This window comes from Fistularia commersonii, chromosome 3, assembly GCF_037954325.1.
Source record: "Fistularia commersonii isolate RoL2024-O1a breed Wild chromosome 3, RoL_Fcom_v1.0, whole genome shotgun sequence".
Classification (NCBI taxonomy): Eukaryota; Metazoa; Chordata; class Actinopteri; order Syngnathiformes; family Fistulariidae; genus Fistularia; species Fistularia commersonii.
This window is the reverse complement of record NC_141286.1, coordinates 9,269,720-9,290,889: the sequence shown is the minus strand read 5'-3', so window position 1 is coordinate 9,290,889 and position 21,170 is coordinate 9,269,720. Positions and strand designations below refer to the sequence as shown.

The window sequence follows — 21,170 nt, the reverse complement described above, 5'->3', positions numbered from 1 at the left end:
TTAAGCTTCCATGTATCATTTTCTTGTCTAGTAAGTTGTGAGTTTTCATTAACCTCTCAGCATCTCATTCTGGCTGATGTTGACCGGGAAGAAATCTCATCTGGCGGCGGCCTTGTGCTGACAGTGGTGTGCCGCCGCAGGCGCCGCAGGTGATTAATGGTGGTCAGACGTTGCCATCAGCCATCTGGACCGAGCTCCCGGCCTGAGCTCTGCATCAGGCTTGCCTTATCTGCTAACTTACAATCCGGCAGGAGGTTTTTGAAGATAAATGGAAACCGAAAGTTCACTATCCATTCAAACTGCAGGGACGGAAAATTAGCTCAGACGCATTCCAGGAAATATATTTCAAACTAATACACATTCTCCATTAAATGCTTCTGTCTCACAGCAAGAAGTTCCCTTGTTAGATTCCCACAGGAGGGTCCGTTCTGTGTGGAGTCTCTATGTTCTCACTGTGTCCGCATGGGGTTCTCCGGTTTCCTCCCACAGCCCTAAAACATGCAGGAGGTTAATTGAAAACCCAAATTGCCAAGCTGTGGGAATGAGAGGGTCAATGGTTGTATGTCGTGAATGGTTGTATGTGTGGATGTGATGGTTGAATGAAAGAGGGAACGGTTGTTTGTCAATATGATCTCTGAGAAAGTACACGGTTGTATGACTGTATGGTCCCGTCTTTTGCCCAATGACAACTGGGACCCCCCCCTCCACCCCCTCCGATCCTGAGTGCAGGATAAGCTGTATAGATAATGAATTAATAAATACATTTCCAAGAGTTAGACTTTGTATTTTTGACATGACTAATACATGGGAAGACATTTAATGTACATATATTGATCAGCATTGTGTCATTTTTGTGCAAATTAAAAAAAAGCAACCCAGAACAGTTTCTCCTTCCTGTTGATATGCAACGTGGCCATGAATCTGTTGTTTTGTATTCAAACAAGAAACAAGACCATGGCCAACTGGGCTAAGAGTATAAGAAGTGAATATAAAACGAGAATTGACAGGAATAGTCTTGGAAATGTGGATTTCTTCCCGTTAAAATGTACATCTTGATCAGCAGTTTGCCGGAAGGGAAGCATTAATTGTGACTATTTTTGAGAGGCGATCCCGTGATTACTCTCAACTGTTTTACAATGTTATACAATGAAGTTATGGGAAAGGGTGGTGGAAACTAGACTGAGAGCAAAGTCAGCATCTGTGAGTAGCAGTATGGTTTCATGTCTAGAAAGAGTACTACAGATGCAAGATTTTTCTTGAAGAATGTTGGAAGTGAAGTACAGGGAAGGTCAGAGGGAGCTGCATCGTGCCTTTGTAGACCTAGAAAAAGCATACAATGGGCTGCTGAACAATGAGCTATGTTATTGTATTTTGGAGTGACAGAGAAGTATGCTAGACTGGTGCAGGACATGTATGCCAGATGTTAGACAGTGTTGAGGTGTATTGTCGGTGTGACAGAGAAGTTCAAGGTGGAGATGGGACTTCATCAGGGATCGGCTCTGAGTCCCGTCTTGTTTGCAGTGGTGATGGATCTGATGTGATCTGTAGAGAGAGCAGAGAATAAGTAGAGGAACATCAAGAGAGGTGGAGGTGTATATGAAGGAGAGAGACCCAAGTGGAATGATGGGGCTACAGGGAGTGGCGATAAAGAGGGGAGAATATTTCAAGTACTTAGGGTCAACAGTCCAGAACATGGAGAATGTGCAAAGTGGGTGAAGAAACAGGTCCAAGTAGGCATGAATTGATGGAGAAAAGTATCAGGGGTACTATGCAATGGAAGAATATCAGTCAGAATGAAAGGAAAGTTGTACAAGACAAATTTTGAGACCAGTGATGCCGTATGATTTGGAGACAGTGGCATTGAAGAAAAGACAGGAAGCAGAGCGGGAGGCAGCAAAGATGAAGATGTTGATGTTCTCTTTGGGAGTGGCGAGGAATGATGGGATCAGGAATGAGTCCATCAGAGGGACAGCCCATGTTAGATGTTTGGTGATAAGGTCAGAGAGGCCAGGCTGAGATGATTCGGTCATGTACAGAGGAGGGATAGTGGTGATATCGATAGAAGGATGCTGGGGTTACAACGTCAGGCAGAAGGTCATGTTGAATTTTGTGTTTGTGTGTTTTTTTTTCTTACGCTCCAGCGTAAGACCAAAGACATTTGGTCTTCCTCTAGACCAAAGAGATTTATGCTGTGGAACGATGCTTTGAAATGGGACAAGAAGTTAGTCGGTGTGAGATAAGAGGATACAAAAAATATGGTTAGATGGAGGAGGTTGAATCACTGTGGCGACCCCTGAAGGGAGAAGCCGAAAGTTAAAGATGAACAGTCTCTTCGGTCACTCAAAAACCGAAGTCCGCTCAGGAAATAAAATCCCAATGCGCATTGACAAAATTTGTCCAGCAGATGGCGCAACTGCGCAAAGATTTCAGTGGAGCGGCCGGAGCGCCAGCTTCTAGCGGTCTCACAATCGTCAAGCTGTATCAGTTACCAAGGTGAAACCGGAAAACAATTTATATTGCACTTACGAATGAGTCACAAAGCAGAAAACAGGATTTTCTTGTGGGAAGAAGCGGTTCTGACGGGTGATTAAATCATCACGTTTGGTTAGAAAATAAATACATAAAATGCATAGTTGAGTCACATATAAAAATATTTTCATTCAGTTATTACAGACTGTAACGTCTGTTCTCGGATCTCCTCATTATCTATGATCTTCTAACACATAAGATAAGATAAGATAAGATAAGATAAGATAAGATAAGATAAGAACAACTTTATTTATCCGGAGGGAAATTGTTGTGCCAGAGTTTCAAGCAAAAACATAACAATAATAGATAATAGTAGGATGGGGGGGGATAAGAAATTCAATAAAATATAAATTGTCAAGGTCAAGGCTATCAAGTGTTTTAAGGTCTTAAGTATAAAGATTTGATGATTCCATGAGGCTGAGAGAAGAGGAATTAAAAAGTCTGATAGCCTCAGGTAGGAAAGACCTCCTGTGGCGTTCTTGGAGCTCCTTGGTGGTATCAATCTACGACTGAAAGAGCTCTGACAGGATGTCAGTGTAGCATGCATGGGGTGATGGACGCTGTCCATGATGCTGAGGAGCTTCCTCATCATCCTCCTCTCTGACACCTGCACAACAGACTCCAGCTCCACTCCCAAGACCGACCCAGCTCTCCTGATGAGCTTGTTGAGTCTGTTGGTGTCAGCTGTCTTGAGCCTGCTGCCCCAGCACACAACAACGTAGAAGATGACGCTGGACACCACCGAGTGGTAAAACATCTGCAGCATGGTCCTGCAGACGTTGAAAGATCTGAGAATTTCTGCAGGTGGCAGGACTGCGAGGAGAACCTAAAGTCTGAGGTGTAGAGCGTAAACAGGAAGGGAGACAGGACCGTCCCCTGTGGCGCCCCCGTGCTGCTCACAATGGTGTCCAACGTGATGTTACCCAGCCTCACGTACTGAGTACTACATGATGAAGCCACGTGCAAAAGAAAAGTCGGTGTGAAAGTGCGGGTTATTACACCTTGCATCCAGCGTCTCAATTCCCACAGCTTGGTTTATACATGTTCACATGGCGATGCTTTTTACTGTATCTGCACTTTCTATGCTCTGGTGTAGGTGTGAACCCAACAGATAAGATTTTCCATATGGACCTAACATAGTTAGTGATGGATAAGATCAACAGACACTTTGAGGTAATACATGCTAATTACAGGTACTGATAAACGCATTTAAGGAAAAAAAAAGTATTTCACATGCAACCTGAGCCTCCATGTATGCCTGTCAGTTATCGCGGAGTCGATATTTTATTTTGAAAGTCCTACCAGCGCCCAGCGATCTATTTCCGGTAATCGCGTGAAATTGACTCATCGTCTTTGTCGCTCTGTCTACAGTCCAGTCGGTCTCACCGGAGAAACCGAAGCGGCGGATTTAAGTGTTCGAGCGGTCGTCGTGGTTAAGTGACGCCTGGTCTCCCTCCCCCGCCAGGTAATACGTTTATAAAGACGTTTATTTATATGGTTTGCAAATGTTTACATCGCCTTACGTGACCGGGTACGACTATTGATGCGGCGTTTAAATGCATTGACCCCGGTTGTCGATCGGTAACATACCCGGTTAGCGCTTCTCACCCGACGGGGGGGTGCGGGGGACTTGTCGCCGGCGCAGCGCACATTTCCAGCCGGTAGACACGGAGTTGAAAACGGGTTCGAGAGAACCTTTTTCCACCCTGGAACCTACCGAAGGGGGGAAGGGAATTCTTTCCGTCTTTGCTGACCTAGCGATGTAACCAGAACCGATTAGCATAACGGCTAGCTAGTTAACCGACTCACCGTTGGCAAGGCAACGGGAGGGAGGGGCTCGCGGTTACCTGCAACGTCGGTGCGGCTCGGTGAACCCGCCGCTTCTCGGAAACGGTTCCCCTGTCGTTATCCGTTATGAATTACCGATTCACCTCCGTCACCCGTAAACTTTTAAGACGTTTTTCATGTTGTTTCCAGCATGAGGTGAATTTTTCAAGGTACTTGTATTCTTCATCTGTGGTGTTGTTGTTTGGTGTGTGCATTACACACACGGGGAAAGTAAAGCAAGTTTAGTGTGAGTGTCCAAAATTTCCCTCGACGAATCATACTATTAGTTAGGAAGAAATCTTAGTTGTTAAAGAAAAATAAGTTGGAAAGAAAACAACTCCCAATAGAGGGTATTTTTAGAGTACTAATGGTAGGGTTTGAAAGGGGATGGCTGCTGTACCCTCCTTACCCCTCCTTGTCTCAGTCTACTCCCCCTAAGACACATATTGTAATTCTCACTCTAATCACTGGCATGTGTTGTACTTAAACTTCCCCTTCCTGTTTTTTTTGTTTACTCTAGATAAAGTTGCTCCAAGTGGTATCAAATGAGACCCAAGGCACCATTGCCGATGAGGATTGGGTCTCATCGAGCAAAAAACACGAAGGATAATGTTAGCGCTTGAACCCACAGGTTGATGTTTCAAGGCGTGAATCATTTTCTGGGAATAACTTGAAATGGAGCAGACTTGAAAGTTCTTATCATCCTCCAAACATTCCCACTCCTCCATTCCCCCTTTGTGTTCAGGCTGCAGGAATGAGTGGTGGGACGAACCGCTAATGGACAAGGAGCCGGACCAATCGCGTGACGATGCTGGCTCGTAACCGCTTCCTCCTCCTGTTGGTGGCAGGGGGGGCAGCGCTGGCCATCATCAGTTTCAGCCTCCAGTTCTGTAAGTGGGTCTTAACACTGAAATGTACATGCCGCTCCATTGCTTCTCAGTTTCATGTGAACCAGCTGAACGCTTTGGTCAAATTCCGGCCTGCATCGTCAAAACCACACATCCTGTCAACGCTTTCTTCTTCCTGTCATTGCGAAACAAAGCTGAATCCCCAACAGACCTAAAAATACCCACGGTACAGCACAGCCCTTTGGATGCTCCGAAGCCCTTGGAGAGGTTTCAGTGAGACTCTTGCATCTGTGAATGCCTGTTAGGATACAATAGTAGCTTTCCCCCCGAGTCATTGTTCAGCATCCCCTGCAGGTATTGTCTAGACAGTGTGTGCTTGCCGGCCGGTGTGAATGCAAGGAAGCCGCGTTGAAGCGAAGCGCAGACGCGACTCAGATGCCATGAGTGTGAGGTGAGAGCGCCACAGGCAGCGAGGGTGTGGATACCGAATGAGACACGCAGCACAAGTGGGAAAAGGCTGGATCACTTCCTTTGCAATCAGTTGTTTTCTGTTCAGTGACATATACTTTCCTGTTCAGCTCCCACAGCCCTCCATGCTTGTGAAATTACAGAGTGTAGCTCTGTGCTGCACGCAGACAGTGGACGCAGTCGTCCAAAGCAGCACCAGGCAGTGGGAGGATCATTGCAGCAGTGTATTTGAGGGCTCCCCAGTAAATTCAACACTGTCTATGATTGACTCAAGATCCTGCCTTGATCTCATTTCAGCCCATTTTCAATGCTGCGATTCTGGCAACAATGACCCGGCCGTTGCCGTGCATTAATCCGTCCACACCATTGTGAGGAAAGTGCTTTCTCAGGAATCTTGAATAGAAATGGAAAAGCCGAACAACTGGATCAAAAAGAGGCTTATTGATAAAAGGCTCCAACTGAACCGCTTTTCAAGGCCTGTGGAATGAAGGCCAGCAATAGCCACTGACTTCTCACAATAATGAAAACAGATTTAAGCAGACTATTTTGGATGGGATCCAGGACACCAACAAATGATTAAGATTAATGAATTCCTTTTTTTTCTGTTGGCATCCCCCATCTTTTACTTGAGGCAAAAAAAAATCCTCCGGCTAACAAAAATTGTACCATCACAGATTACGTCAGTACTTCAGTGAAACAATTTTGGAATAACCTATACTATGCCAGTGTATATATGTGATCTATTAGTATGATGGGAAGAAAAAATATTGCTGTAAGCATTAACCTGGAGTGCTTTTATTTTTATTTGTCACTACTTATCATGTAACATTTGTTATATGTCCGAATGAGAGCAAGTGCTGTGTAATTTCATAGGCCCGCCCCCTCTCCTGCCCTTTTCTTCCTTGAAACGATACTGAACTGCTACAGAAGGAGGTCTGACGAGTGAAACCACTCCGCTGAGCAGGTACTCAGATACTTGACCGTCTGTTGCAATGTGAGAATGATCAGTGCTGCTTGTGAGATAAAGTGCTCATCATTTCTTAAGCACAAACTGAGGAATTCCGCTGTTATTTAGAAGAAACCCGAGAGTGTATGGGATTTCTCCCTGGCGTTTAACGACAATACTTGGTTTCCTTCCAGTTTTGCCCCCCCCCGCATAACTGGTGCTCCTCCTAAATAGCCTGGATTGCACACTGTGCCGTGCCACCTATCTCTTTATTATTGAATGATGATGGAGAGTCCCAGTGACAAAGGATGATTGCTTTCTGGCTCCAGGCTAGTTTGAATTAAATTGGAGCAGCGTGGGCATTGCAGTAAAGGGCAAGAACAGGAATGGTACACCGACTAGGCTGTTTTCCAACCCGCACCCCCCCTCCCCACACACACACACTTTTGTGCACTCCTGCGTGCCTGACTTCTTATCACTTTTTTTTTTTTTTTGAGTATTCTTAGTCACCATGACAAAATGCCAGGTAGGCTGACCTCCACTGTACCAAATCCTGATGGAACGAAATGTAAGTGGCCCCATATTTCATTGCTTTTTGACAATGGGCCTCCCAGATCGAAGTGGGCTCTTTTCAAGGGACAAGGGGGATGGCTATTTTGAGAGGCGAGCAGGCGAGATGTGAAGGGCAAAGCAGAACTTGATGGGAGTTAAGTGCGTCAAGAGTAGGCGGAGATTCACATTGAGGGAAGACTTAGAAACAGAAATGCATGGTTGACCAAGACCGGCTTAAACAGAGCTAACTTAAAAAGAGCTTTGTTCTAAGTGGTGAAGGGACGAAAAGAGTTAAGAATTCATTCCCCTCCCTCAGAAGACTGGCTGGTCAGACATAGAGGAAGCAGTAAATAGATTATCTCTGCGCTGATCGATCAGCTGGTGCCTAGAGTCACCCCGCCGTCTCAACGCAGGATTCGGTCTTGGCTTGATTTACCAACATACAGGGTGCAGCTGGACAGAGCAGGAAAGAAAACGTCAGCATTCAGAAGGAGGAACTCTGTCATCAAGACATTGTAGCTCTTTCTGCTATGTTCGCTGACAGGTCACCAAGTTTAAGTGCATAAAGGGCAAATTAAACAGGGCGGGGGTTGTTGACGCAGGATAGAATTGTCACTGTTTTATAATGCCCGAATAAAATCCACTGAGGGCTGGCCAACCCTAGGCGCCATTATGTAATAAGATCCTTCAACTGGTTTAAATATATTAAGAGTGCAATTGCATAAACCTGTCATTCAGGTGTACTTCTGATCAACAGTATCTTTACTCCCATAGACAGCAGATGTAACATAGAGGGCAAAGATATTCCTCCATCTGTCGGTTTGCTTTACTGGCATGTTCTGCATACTCGGATGATTTGAGCTTGTCATAGCATGCAATGCACGAGAGCAGGGCTCAGCGGTGAACATATCACTTTGTATGTCGTGGGTCTCGCTCACACACTTTTCTATCAAAATGAACCCTGCTGAAAGAGTTTAAGGCAAAACCCAGCAGACACAGGTTGAGACTTAACATGCAGGAGACAAGCTGACTGGGCCTCCCCTTTTTTTTTTTTCTTTTTTTTTTTAAAGGTGACCCTCTTTGATTCCGAGCCTGTCTGATGAAAATGAGTGCAGTGTATTATCAGGTCATGCTCTGTAGATGTACCCATACTCTACATTAATGGAAATAGATCAGCATTTAGAGCAATCGGGCTTATGGGTACATTACAGCGTTTTCTGCATCACAAAGCATTAGTGCTTAATTAAATGTGCAGATCAGGGCGGTGATCTCCTGATGTAATTCATCCAAAGCCACACAGTCCTGCCTTTTTGTATTAGTAAATATTATTTGATTGTGTCTCTGACTAGAGGGAATTAAATCAAGGCTACGTTTGTGGCATCTGATGTAAGGAAAACTCTGCAGACTGTAATTTCCATAAATACACACTCAGCGTCAATATATGTTAGAGCAAAGGTTTTCCGTTTGGGCTGTGCCTAAAAAAGTTTCTCCAACTGCCCTAAGTGTCTATTTCTGACAATGGGAGGCCTCCCAGAAGACTGTTGTCACAGAGACGAAGGGCTCTTTAGAGGGAGGAGCAGGACAAGTGCAGGAGAAGGGATTAAAGAGACAAAAACACAGAGAAGGAGAACTATTTTGAGACGATTGCGAGCAAGACATGAAAGGTGAAGCAGAGCTTGATGGGAGTTAAGTGCTTCAAAAGGGAGCTTAAATTCACTGTGAGAGGGTGACATTGTTTCAGAGAAAGAGAGAGACAGACAGAAAGAAATTGAAAAGTACTATAAAGGTTAAAACACAAAGTGGAGTAAAAGATGGGTTCTGCTGAATTTATTCCCGGGCCTTTTACCATAATCGGCCATTAGAGCTGAGCGACATGGAAAGTCAGCAGGACCCCATTACTAATCTCTGGCTCAATCGCATTCTGCAATAACATTGTCATCACATTATTAATGTGGCCCATAAGCTGGTAAATATGAGAGAAAAAAATGATTAGTCAAAGTTTTATTTAGCAGAGCCTTGTTTTTGGCTTATGCAGAAAATCTAAAGTTAAGGTCATGAAGGATGCTCTGGTGTAGTCGGAGGATTTATGAGTGTGAAACTGTTTAGCGCTGCTTTTTTTTTTTGAGCCTGGATGCAACATATTCGTGTTAAAGCAACATGGAACGTCAAGTAGCTTCATTAAGTCTGAGACTGGCCCATTACCCTTGTTGAAAGCTCCCTTAAACGTTCTCTATTGGTGCGCGCAAACTCCTTAAGAGTCCTTCAGCCTGCAGCCTCATGCATCTGCGGCGTTTTAGAGTAAGCTGTGTGCCGTTGCTGCCCAGGCACTTGGTAACGTGTGGCGGCTCGTCACAAAAGCCCCATTGTGTAGGTGCTGAGCCGGTCTGAAAGTTTGGTCGGCTCAGGCGGGCCTGCATGCGTACGGGGAGGCAAGGGGGCGGCAGCAGAAAACAGAAGGGGACAGGTTTGCAGTGCTGAATGGACCCCAGTGTGTGCGGCGGGACCCCGAGCCGCTGAGCCGTTTTCAGGATGGTCTCCACCGGCGCTTTGCATCTCGTCCTCTTCCTCGTCAGCTGTGAGTTTCGGAGAAATTGCCTTAATATAATTCAACATTTCGGGTTATTTTTCAGAAATAGAACCTCTGAGGTGGACTTTCACTGTAATGTGACCTGATATCTATTAAACTTGGAGTAGGTGTAGCTTGACCGTTTCTCTTTTTCAACAAACTTTCTTCAGATTCAATAAGGACATTCATGAAGTCAATAAAAAGATTAGTTGTTGAACTCTTCAGTTTTGCTCCCATCTGTCAGTCCAATTGTGTCCACCTACATTATGTGGTTTGTTTTTTGTTCCCAACACCTCAGCTTCTTGTTGGAAGACTTTCCAAAGCCCTGCTGCTCAAAAGGAAAAAGAACAGAAGATCACTTTGTGTGAAAGTCCTTTACGTATTTATTTGAATCTAAGTTCCGAGTGAATTTTTTTTCAAGTATATGAGATGTCATTGCATTTGAAGAAAAACAAATGTATAAATTTCACCGTGAATTCGCCACAGCTGAAAAGCAGAAGCCAGTAATCTTTGTGCGTTTTGGTTTTGATAGGAAGTGACTTTGTGTTTGGAAGTGTTTGCGTGCTGCTTATCAAAACCATTGCAGCGTGAGGTGTTTGAGCGGGTACACACGGCTGATAGTTGAAGGCTTGACACGTACGATGTTTCTCAGGCTGTTTCAGTCATAATCACAGAGCGTTGTGTGTAATGTTTTGAGAAATGGAAACAAACAAGGTCTTTCCTGTATCATTTAAGTGAGTGAGCAGGGTGGAAGCGCACTAGAAATGTGGAACCCGCTAAATGCCAGAAGTAGACTGGTTATCTAAACATATTTGTACTCCGAGTCAAAGTATATAACCTTCAGTGCTTGGTATTCGGCAGCCTCTCCTGTCTTTGCGACATTATTTAGACAAGATGGGCTTTGGATGATTTTCTCCCCAAAAGAGCGAAAGGTCTCCGCATCTTTGTCTCTTGAGTTGGACGATTTTGAATGGGTCTTTCAGTTCCCACAGAACCTCTTCTTCCATTGGACCAGTTCTCCACAGGATCAGGTCACTGGTGTCCAGGCAACGTGCTGGTAGTGAGGAGGGTTTTTTCGGGGGGGAGGGGGATTGTTGACATGGAGCTGAACAGCTGTCAGCGATTGTTCACGCTTTTCTCTGTCCCATTAATACCTTGGAATTTAATGAATTTAGGACTTTGCAGATTTTCCGTTTTTTACGTCTTGGCATAATATTTCCATTTCTCACGTTGTTGTTTATCTCTCTGTAAAACTCTTCTTTTCTCATTCTGTGTTTGCAGTGAACTTAATTCCCACCACTCCCATCGTGGAGGAGAAACCTTTTGTTGGCCGAGGGAAGAGCAGAAAGCGGGTGTTCCCGGTGCTTCATACAGAGGAACCCAACCCTATATCTGAGGCCTACAGCTACTGCAACACCCCCAACCGCTCTGAGCTGGCCTGGGAGGGTGAGACATCTTGCTGGGCTAACCCGAGAACCGAGGATCCGAGTCAGCTCTCGGGTTGGACTTTGAGAAGTTGGCGGGGGGGGGGGGGACGAAAACAAAAAAACTAGCCTCAAGTTAATCATCTGCAAAACACATCAATATTTCAGGGCTTGAAAAAGAAATGTAGGGCAGTTCTCCCCTCAGTTAAAACCAGCTTCTTTGACTGTCAGCGCATGAATATTTGATCATGTCATGTTTAGTATGTAAGTACTCGGGGATTTGTTAATAGTGCAGGCGTCGTTTTTTTTCCCCCCTCACAATTCTACAGCTGTGTTTTTCCTAATGGAGAAAAAGTCAGTGTAGCCTGTGGTGGGAACATACAGTAAAAAACACCCTTCATTGCACCAAGTCATTCAGTCTGACATTAATTAGCTGTCATCTATGGATGCCAGTTTGTTCCTATTGAAATCCAACCCCTGGATAGTTCCTTTAATTCACCCTCAATAAAACATGATGTCTCATCAGGTCTTATTGTAGCTGCTAAATAACCTGGTCTTTTTACAAAGGAGCCTAATGGTTTCTTGTGTGACCTTCTTTCTAAATGAATGTCTACTGGAGGAAAATTTGTGGATGTTATTGGCTGACCCAATCAAGAATCAGGAATCAAATTCTTTTTTAATTGTCGTTGTTCAGGCACAGTGAAATTTTGCAATGAGAGTCACCCAGTCATTAATTGCATATTTATAATGTCTTGTGATGACATCATCCAGGAGGGAGGTCGTTGTTACTCTGCATCTTGCCCAGATCTCCGTTTTATTCCCACATCTTACAGTCTTATTACAATTTTTTTGGATTCATTTGTTATTTAAGACAGTTTAAGGTCATCAGTTTTGTCCCACCTTTTTATGTGCAGCTTCATCACAAAGGGTTTGAAGTGATATTTGGGGTGCAAACAAGTGTGGTCTTACCCTGCGTTGCTATAATTGTGTGTACAGTGTGTAATTGGCTTGTGTGTAAACCTTGATGCTGGATGAAAGCACATTATGATTATCACATATGGGAAAAATCTACACCACAGTGTAAATACACCTGCTTTCTTACTATAGAGGAGAGTAATACTTTAATAGAGTCTTTCTGAGTTATAGCAGGAGAGAATGGCTTAATTATGTGCACTCAGAAGATAGAGAATGGAATCGTCTGGCTATTAGGAGAGTCTGAAAGGACTGAGGGTGAAAGAAGGGTGACGCTCTGATTATAAATAAAACTGTTAAACCATCTTCTCCTCACAGTGTCCATGATGGAAGGTGTGATGTACTGAATTCAGGTACTTGTAGATGATTGTTTTGTCTCCTCCCCCTCCTTGTAGGTCACAGCCCTGCTGACTACAAACTGCTGTCCGTCCAGGCAATGATTCGTCATGGCGACCGTTACCCACTCTACTCGATTCCCAAGACCAAGCGGCCCACCATTGATTGCACGCTGTCTGTCAGCAGGTACACACACACTTACATTTCCTGCACGCAGCTTTTCAGTCTGTTCATCTCTTTATCCGTTCTTGTTTTCCTCATAAGACGTGCACAGTTCATTCTGCCGGGCCTTTTCTAAGGATTTTGACAAAAAGCAGAGCACACATCATAATGGCCCGTGCCGCTGTTGGTCTCTTGGCAGATGCAGAAAATTGAAGAAGCAAATGCAAAAAGTGTACGACATGAATATCATCATCCTTTTTGCAGCAGAGCTCCCCAATCCTGTTAAGCGAGGGAGAAAAAATCATACAGCATCACAACCTCCGTTCACGACATGCCTTGAAACATCTGCTCATTCTAATGCAATCAAATTCACTGAGACATAGTTAAAGTGGGCTAAATCACATTTCTAAGTCAGTCTCATCAGTGTAGCAGCACACGTAACAAATCCCTTTTATGACTCAGATGCACGTTGTAGTCTTGACTGAGTTCGGTGTGTTTATTCTCCTGGCACAAGCAGATAAGTGTTTGTATAAGGGCACAGTTGGGGTGAAGTTGTGAGATTGGGCTGAATGGAAAGGGCAGGGGGTGGGGGTGGATTTAAAGATTGAAATTCATCAGATCAGCAGATTTGTGCGTCTGCGTGCAACAGAAAGAGCTTAACATCAGCAAATAACATATGAAGTAAATGAGATGAGGCAAGCTGGTCATTGACAACGGCATCGCTAAAGCCCAATGATCCACGGGAGGTGCCCAGGTCACACCGTGACCGAACAACGGGGATGTTTACTTTGGCCTCATTAGCACCAGAGAATTAATTGCACCGAATCAACTTAAAAAGAAGCGCCGCCTTAAACGTGCACAGGATTGATGGCCGGCGCCCTGAATTGAAAGTGAGACAGGCAGATTTGTCCGGTTGCCAGGCTACAAGACAGGATCTGTAGAAAAGAAGATAACTTAATCAGAGGCGTTATTTCCACACCAGGCTTCGCGCCTGCAGTTTTTAATTAAACCAGGCCAGATAAAAGGGCACTTAATACCACCGGGATTGAGGCAGTCTGGAGCAGACTCCCACAGCTGTGAGTTTTGAAGCACCCAGCAAGGGGACCTGATGAACACTGTGTGTGTGCGTGTGTGTGTGTGTGCGTGTGCGCGCGGAAATTGTTACATCGACAGAGCCCAACATTTACTGCAGTCAGGCTTGTTTTTCCATCAAGCTCTGCAGAGTTGTCGGCTGTTCTCAGGAGATGACCTCATTGGGTAAAAAGGCGAGGGATCCTTTTTGTGTATGTGTGTGATATTTGTCTAGAACATCCCATCGCAAAGCCGCTCAAGTGTTCTGTGGAATTCAGTGGCATATTTTAAACCGAGAGAAGTGTGTGTGTGTGTGTGTGTGTGTGTGTGTGTGTGTGTGTGTGAAGTCATGAGTGCTGCAACTGCGAAAACACTCATCCAAAGCAAATGACCTCTTCTGACATGCCTTTGGCAGAACCAGAACTACCTCTGTTGCCATGTCATCCAGCACCCCGGGTAGCCCTCGCCACCCTGCTCCCTCTAGTCAACAATGTAGATACTGCTTAAAATACATCCGGGGTGGTTTCCTGGATTTGTCTGGGTCCGACTCGTGTTCGTGGCCCGTGAAATCAGTGCTGGTCCCGGGTGCACATCGCCATGTTTTCTCCACATAGCCGCATTCAACCAGAAAAGCTGCCGCTTCTGGTTACATGTCTTTGAGTTTGGAATTTCTGACCAATAAAAAAAAGAAGAACGCGGCAAGTATTTACCTACTGCTCAGTGTGCAGCACTTTTACCAAGACGATAGCAGGGTGACGGTAGACTGACAGTTTATCAAGGGTGGATGAGAAATGTGAGATTTTGTGCTAAATGCTAATGCTAAGGCCATTAAACATCTCCAAGTTTCATGCTTAAATAATAACGATAATTATCCTGCATAAAAGACACATCCTGGGATGCTGAGTGAAAGTCACTGTCTTCTGCGCCTCTTGCTTTAGTGGTGTGTTTGAACAGCGGGTTGTGTTTGCCACATCTGTTCTCCTGTGCATCGATGTAGCTGAATGCAAGCTCAAGAATACACAAACAAAACACACAGCCATGCACGCTGCCTGTCACTCAGTCGTCTCTCGCTGGAGTGCTTGCTCAGCAGACTGGTTGTGGCTAATCTGTCACCGCCTTCAATTCCGCTCTGATCAGTCATTTCCCATTCTTGTCTCTGAATCACTTTATGAGCTGCCTTTCTCTGGCCCAAAGAGGAATACGCCTCACTACCACAACTTCAGAGTAATATTTTTCTCCAAATCTGTTTGTGCTGCACGATTTTCTGAGTCCGCTTACTTCTGCCTTTAATTTTGTATCACAGTTTTATTTTGACCCAGAAAAACTCATTTCCCTTCACATGCGCTCCCCTTCTTGCGGATGCAACATTATAGCTCGATAATCCCAATGTCACAACACTTTCTTTTTATTTTTTTTCTCCGTCCAAAGACAAACACATCGACAACACAGATCTAGGCCGAGCGGATTGTCCGGCAAAGGGTTGGCAAAGTCCCAGGAGTTCAGTGTAGCGCTGTACCTCGGACATATGAAGAGAAGCAAATAGAGCAAGGGCGGCTTTGTGCTTGTTTCTGTGCTCTGTTGCTCCGTGACCAAAGGATACGGCACACCAGCCGCTGCAGCTAATGTGAAATAGAGATGCGCTTTTTTTGGGGGGTGACTTTTTTATTTCATTAAAACAAAACTTTGTCATAAAGTTTAGGCTCAGTATATATTTTACTGCAGTATTTCTCCACCACTGCATATGCAGGTTGGCTCCTGTATAAAATGAGAGTCCCAACCCGGGAGATGGAACTGTGCCTGTCATACGGCTGTGTGCGTTGGGAAGATAGGGGGGATAAGGATGGATTTTAGTCACAGCAAAATCAGGCTGCGTGGATTAAAAGTGTTTTTGTGTCGCTTCTGGCGTGAACGTGCTCCGCTCAGCCTGCTGTGAGCAGCGAGGCGCAGCGCTGGAAGCCAGCTCCTTATTCCTTGCATCCGGGGTAGTAATGGATTTAGTTATTTTTATTTAGGGTATAATTATAGGGATCTGCAGTAGCATGTGCCCCTGGCCTCTGTGTGTGTGTGTGTGTGTGTGTGTGTGTGTGTGTGTGTGTGTGTGTGTGTGCGCATTGGCACCAGCTTGCCAACCACTGTCTCTGTCTGTGGTCAACTGAACTCTCTTCAGAGAAGAGTGTCTCCTCTCTGTCTGTCTTTTTCTCTCCCTCCTTCACTCTCCCTCCCTCCTTGTCTTTCTTTGTCTGCCCCCCTTACCTCCCCACTGTGCTGCTCTCTCCAACTTGCTTCAAAACAGTCCAGTCACCGTCTCGCTCACTCCGCCTCACTTCCTTTTCTCGTTACTCCTCCCTTTTATTTATCTGTATCTTTATCTCTCCCCCGCTCATCCTCACGTCCTTGCTAATCTCCTTTCCGCTGCCCTATCCAGCGATAATAATCCTGCTTAATGTGATTTTATGCCCCGTAATCTTCTGTGATTCCACAATCAGCCTAATAGAGACCCCGGCTGCCTCCTCGCCAACACCAGACCCTCCCCCTCCCCCCCAACCCCCCGGTATCCGGCCCGCCGCAGCCAATTAAACCCGGATCGTCCCCCCGCAGCTGATGGGCTGATGACACAGAAGAAGGGAGCCTTGGCGGAGATGATGCTCTTTCATGTTTTTTGCCCGCGTGGCCCCGCAAACGCGGCACAGCAAAACAGCGTCTAATTCTCCGCTCGTCTGGACTGCAGTGTTTTGTAAATGTTATTTTCTGAGAGATATTGATTCACCCCCTGACTGTGAAATGGAAAGACACTGAAATAGCTTGATACACACATCTTCCTAATCATTGGGGTATCCAAATAGGGTTGACCACATTACGTAATTCGATTAGGTCCTTCAAGTAAAAGCTTATGAACGCGTGGATAGTGAGAGCCGAGCCATGAAAACAAAAGTAAGGGCTCCTGAGATGTTTCCACGGGGGAGCGGCGCTTTGAAGCCAACTCTTCATTTCTTCTAATGTCTTGGCAAAACCTGATTTTCCTCCTGGCTGTAGTCCACAATGTTTGATCATTCAGCCATGTCGGTATGACTTTTTTTCTAACTTTTTTTTTTATAATAGCTCACTAAGAGGATCACTATGGAAACCACCTCTCCACCCCCTCCAGACTGCTCTTTCTTTTTTTTTTTTTTTAATCTGAGAGCTCCCACAGATATGTTAAATTAAAGTGTAATCTTCAATCATCTTGCCTCCATCAGCTCACCAATGGCTCCTCTCTCAGCTCTCAAACGTGTGTGCGTGTGTGTGTGGGTGTGGGTGTGCGCGCGCGCGCGCGCGCGCGTGTGTGTGTGTGTGTGCGTGTGTGTGTATTAATCTCAAGTCCCAAGGCAACAAGCGCCTTCAAACATTTCATCTCTGTCCATCACACTCCCACCCACACACTGGATAACAGTGCAGTTTGGCAAATTTAGGTTAGAGCAGCGCCCAGTGTTCAAACAGGGAATTAACACATACAGCAAATATGTGCCCGTTCAATTCAACCTATTGAAATTGAATAACCACCAATATACTTTATTTTATAAAAAACGATGTTCTCATTGAGTCATTTTCAAGGTCAGAATTTAAAGCATCGTTTTTCTGATAAATATCAACGTGCAGTATATCCCACAAAACAAATGATTTTATGCATCACCACAAAATGGGTTTTTATTCCTCACTGGGTCAGAATGTATGTGTTCATAACCAAGTAGATAATTTGGCTTGTAGTAATGTTGCCTCCTATGACTGTCTCAAAGCTACGCAGTACGTAAAATAAGTAACTTTTTTATTTTTTTTATTTTTAATGACTACAAATTTCATATGACCTCTTTTTGCTCCAGAAACATTAAATGAGGTCTTGTTTTTAGTTTTAGAAACTTACACAGGTGTGTTTTCTTAATAAATAAAATCAATTTGATCAATTTGCCGACTGAGTTAACACCAGGATGAGATGTTTGTTCAGCACAGCGGGATTTTTGTTTCTGTTGTTTTTTGTGTCTGTCTCGATCGCTGCGTGACTCAAGTGCTATTCGATGCCTCCGTGTTTTTGACACATGCACATCAAGTCTCGTAGCACTTTGAAAAAGCACAATGTTATTCTCGCCTTCTTCTCTACACACAGTTCAGCAGGCATTATCTGTCACGTCCAATGCAGTCAGTGTAACCCGGAGTTCCGACTTTGAAATGAATTAGAAAAGGCAGCAGAATTCTCCTCAATCAAGCGAATTGTAGGGTTTTTACAAACGCAGCCTGGCTTAACTGGTGAAAGCTTGAACCGCTCGGCCACTTCAGCCGGAAGAACCCAGACTACGTTTGCCTGGACGCTCGTCTCTGGTCCTAATCCCCTTTTGTAACGTGGCCGTCCTGAGTCACTGCTGACTTGACACGTCTTTTTCAATCTTTCCCGCCTTTTGTGCCCTTTGACTTTGAGCGAAGCACCGGTCCGTGGCTGAAGGACTCAGCTGTAAATCTGCTCTTCAAGAGAGCTATTCAGCTGGCGTTTCATCTCTGGTTGTGAATGGGCCTGTTGAAAACAGGCCGGGTTGACCTCTGTAGCTGTGGTCATCAGTCTTGTGACACTGTAAAAACATTTCTATAGGATGTTGTGACGTTTTTGAGATTGCTATACATTTTTAATGCCAATTTGCACTCAGTGCAACGACTCCACGCGGAAATACTCTCCACGCCGCTGCCATTTTGCAAGGACACGGTGTCAGGGCTAAGCGATGAACGCAAGCAGACCACTTTCTTCCTCTGCAGCAGCAGTAAATCACTGAGATACTCTGCAGTATAAAGTTTTATTTGTTCTGGAAAAAGAATGAACAGCAGTTCACTTTTTTTTTTTTTTCCCTGTTTTAACACCAACAACAGGAGGCCCTCTCACCCATTACTGAACGCCTTCATTAGTCACATGGGCCAGGGGGGCCTCGGTCACTGGGAGTCTCCCCTGAGCTCCGTACCCCGGCTGCCCAACCACAGTGCCTGCGAGATGGGAGAACTCACGCAGACTGGTAGGCCAAGAAGCTTCGATCCATGCGTCATTGCCGCTGCGAACAATTATCTTCTCGCCAAACCTGTTGGTTGCCTCCCCTCCTAGGTGTTGTGCAGCATCTTCGCAACGGGCAGCTCCTCCACCATGCCTACAGGCACCACTACCTCCTCCCCGCTGACTGGTCACCCCGCCAGGTGTGGCTGGAGACAACAGGTAAGAGCCGCACCCTCCAAAGCGGGCTGGCCTTCCTGTACGGCTTTCTCCCCGACTTCGATTGGACAAAGCTGACCGTGCGTCATCAGTGGAGCACGTTGTTCTGTGGCTCGGCCTGCGACTGCCCGGCCAGGAACAGGTACCTGGAGGAGGAGCAGCGCAGGCAGTACCGGCTCAGGGTTGCCGATTTCGAACTGGAGAGGACCTACGTGGACATGGCGCGCACTCTGGGTCTGCCCACGCACCAGCTGCGGGCCGCGAACCCCATCGACTCGCTGCTGTGCCACCTGTGCCACGGCCTCTCTTTCCCTTGCGTTCCGTCCTCGGAGGGCGGCTCCGGTGGCTGTCTGACCATGTCGCAGTTTGCGGTGATCCGCCGGCAGCAGCTCGACGATGAGGCGGACCGGCGAAGGGCAGGGCTGTACCGCAAGTACGCCATCTTGGCGATGTTCCCTTATCTTAACCGGACGGCCGCCAAGATGGAACGCGTGGCCAAAGCCAGCGAGGCCGGCAAGCCGCTACGAACGGGCGGCGCCGAGGTGTTCACCCTCTCCTCCGCCCACGATGTCACGATGGCACCGCTGCTAAGCGCCTTGGGACTCGAGGAGGCCCGCTTCCCTCGCTTCGCCGCACGAGTGGTCTTCGAACTGTGGAGGAGTCCTCCCGCAGCTAAAGGGCCGCAGAAGAAGCGGCCGGTTGCCGGGAAGAGGCCGGACGCCAGAGATGGGGACCTTTTCGTCAGGGTCCTGTACAACGGCGAAGACGTGACGTTCCACACCCTGTTCTGTCGCAGCTACAACCGTGGCACCGGCCAGCCGCTCTGCCCTTTCAGAAACTTCCTGTCCTTCGTCAGGAGAGACATGTTCAGCGCCGTCAATGCCACGTCCTACCAGGAGGCCTGCTACAGACGCCCTGCGTGATGACGCTCGTCTCCTGGCGGTCCTTACTTTCAATGTTTCCATTTCAATGTTTTTTCCATTTCTGAATTGCAACACTTGCAACACTCATAGTTTAAGGTCAAGAATGTAAGAAACATATGTTCTTCCACGGAGTGAACTGTTAACCCACGGTACACGTCTGTCATCTGTTTAACCTGAGGCTTCCGTGGGATTTTCCTTAGGAAGCCAGACTTGACAAATGCTTACATTCAGTGACTTATCTGGGGAAAAACAAGGTTTTATATTTGTAAAACACACACCATGAAGCTGGATGACACTTAGCCACTTTATTTCCGGTCGTATTAGCGTTCACCTTTTTTTTTTTAATGTTTTGTATTAACCTGGTAGAAAAGGGAATCGTCAAGATGGTAACACTGCTGGATTAGTAATCCCTGCGATTTACTCAATATAGTCTCTTAAATCAAGATACACTAATGCTATGTTGAAATGACATTTATCATTTTTCCTGTTTTTTTTTTTTTTTTTTTAAAGATTTGAATCCATACCTGTTACCCTGGTCCTCCTGTCACCTTGACCAATGTCAATCAAGCAGCGCCATCTAGTGGCAAAGTCGCAAATTGCAGACAACTGACTACCTCGTCCTCCCCCCTAAGCGGGCCTGAAAAACCAGGGTTGCCTTCAGGGTCTAGGCTTTGACGCCTCAGTGGTTGAATCCCCGCCTTTTCTGTAGAAAAATGTCATCTTCATCAGCACTTCAGATCAATTCCCCATCATATGACCTGCTTTTCCTTAAAATTGGTCTGCACGTGAAAGCCTCATCCTGAGCTCGATACAAAGGCAATACTTATTAGATTATGGTGATTATACATGAATCAGATCCCTCTTTTATTGATATATTTTCCATTAATCTCTTCAAAATTGTAACACTTGATACCGTGTCATTCCATAGCCCTGTGTCAGGCGGTATGTTTGAATTTCATTCAAGGGATGATACTGACCAGAGGGGAAATTCCCAAAGGTCCTGGATACTGTAAAGCCCATTTGAGGCAAAATAAAAAATGCTTTTGCATTCAAGTCGTGTTTGCCAGCCTACTGTTATGTGTCAGTGGATTATATAAAATTTATTTATTTTCATGAAAACCTGAACGGAAGTCTCACTGCCAAGTGGTCAAGACTTGTGTTGCGGGGTCCGGCCAGTAGGTGGGGACTGCGTTCCACGTTACCGAACCTCCCTCCGCCCGTCTCCGACCATCAGTTATCTACTCTGTCAACACTGTTGCGGGAGCCAAGTGCACGGTGAACGCAATATATTTATATAAACATTAAAAAAAAAACGAACCCCTGAGTGC

At 45.7% G+C, this 21,170-nt stretch overlaps 1 protein-coding gene across 2 annotated transcripts; it reads left to right on the top strand.

The window, feature by feature from the left end:
• The first annotated feature begins 3,901 nt into the window (after positions 1 to 3,901).
• On the top strand, positions 3,902 to 20,895 carry pxylp1 (2-phosphoxylose phosphatase 1). Of its 2 annotated transcripts, XM_086178737.1 has the most exons (6): positions 3,902 to 3,994; positions 5,102 to 5,246; positions 11,018 to 11,182; positions 12,528 to 12,654; positions 18,589 to 18,728; positions 18,815 to 20,895. In XM_086178737.1, the coding sequence occupies exons 2-6, from the start codon at positions 5,165 to 5,167 to the stop codon at positions 19,840 to 19,842; spliced, it is 1,542 nt and encodes a 513-aa protein (XP_086034863.1). In that variant the 5' UTR covers positions 3,902 to 3,994; positions 5,102 to 5,164; the 3' UTR covers positions 19,843 to 20,895. The 2 variants fall into 2 exon arrangements, with proteins under 2 accessions (XP_086034863.1, XP_086034870.1); XM_086178744.1 differs by lacking the exons at positions 3,902 to 3,994; positions 5,102 to 5,246 and adding an exon at positions 9,593 to 9,745.
• The last annotated feature ends 275 nt before the right edge of the window (positions 20,896 to 21,170 follow it).

Bases quoted from the DNA above. Each gene is read 5' to 3' on its own strand.
- pxylp1 (XM_086178737.1), top strand. From the start codon at position 5,165: ATGCTGGCTCGTAACCGCTTCCTCCTCCTGTTGGTGGCAGGGGGGGCA. The intron at 11,183-12,527 runs GTGAGACATCTT...CCCTCCTTGTAG, and splicing joins CTCTGAGCTGGCCTGGGAGG to GTCACAGCCCTGCTGACTAC. The intron at 18,729-18,814 runs GTAGGCCAAGAA...CTCCCCTCCTAG, and splicing joins GGGAGAACTCACGCAGACTG to GTGTTGTGCAGCATCTTCGC.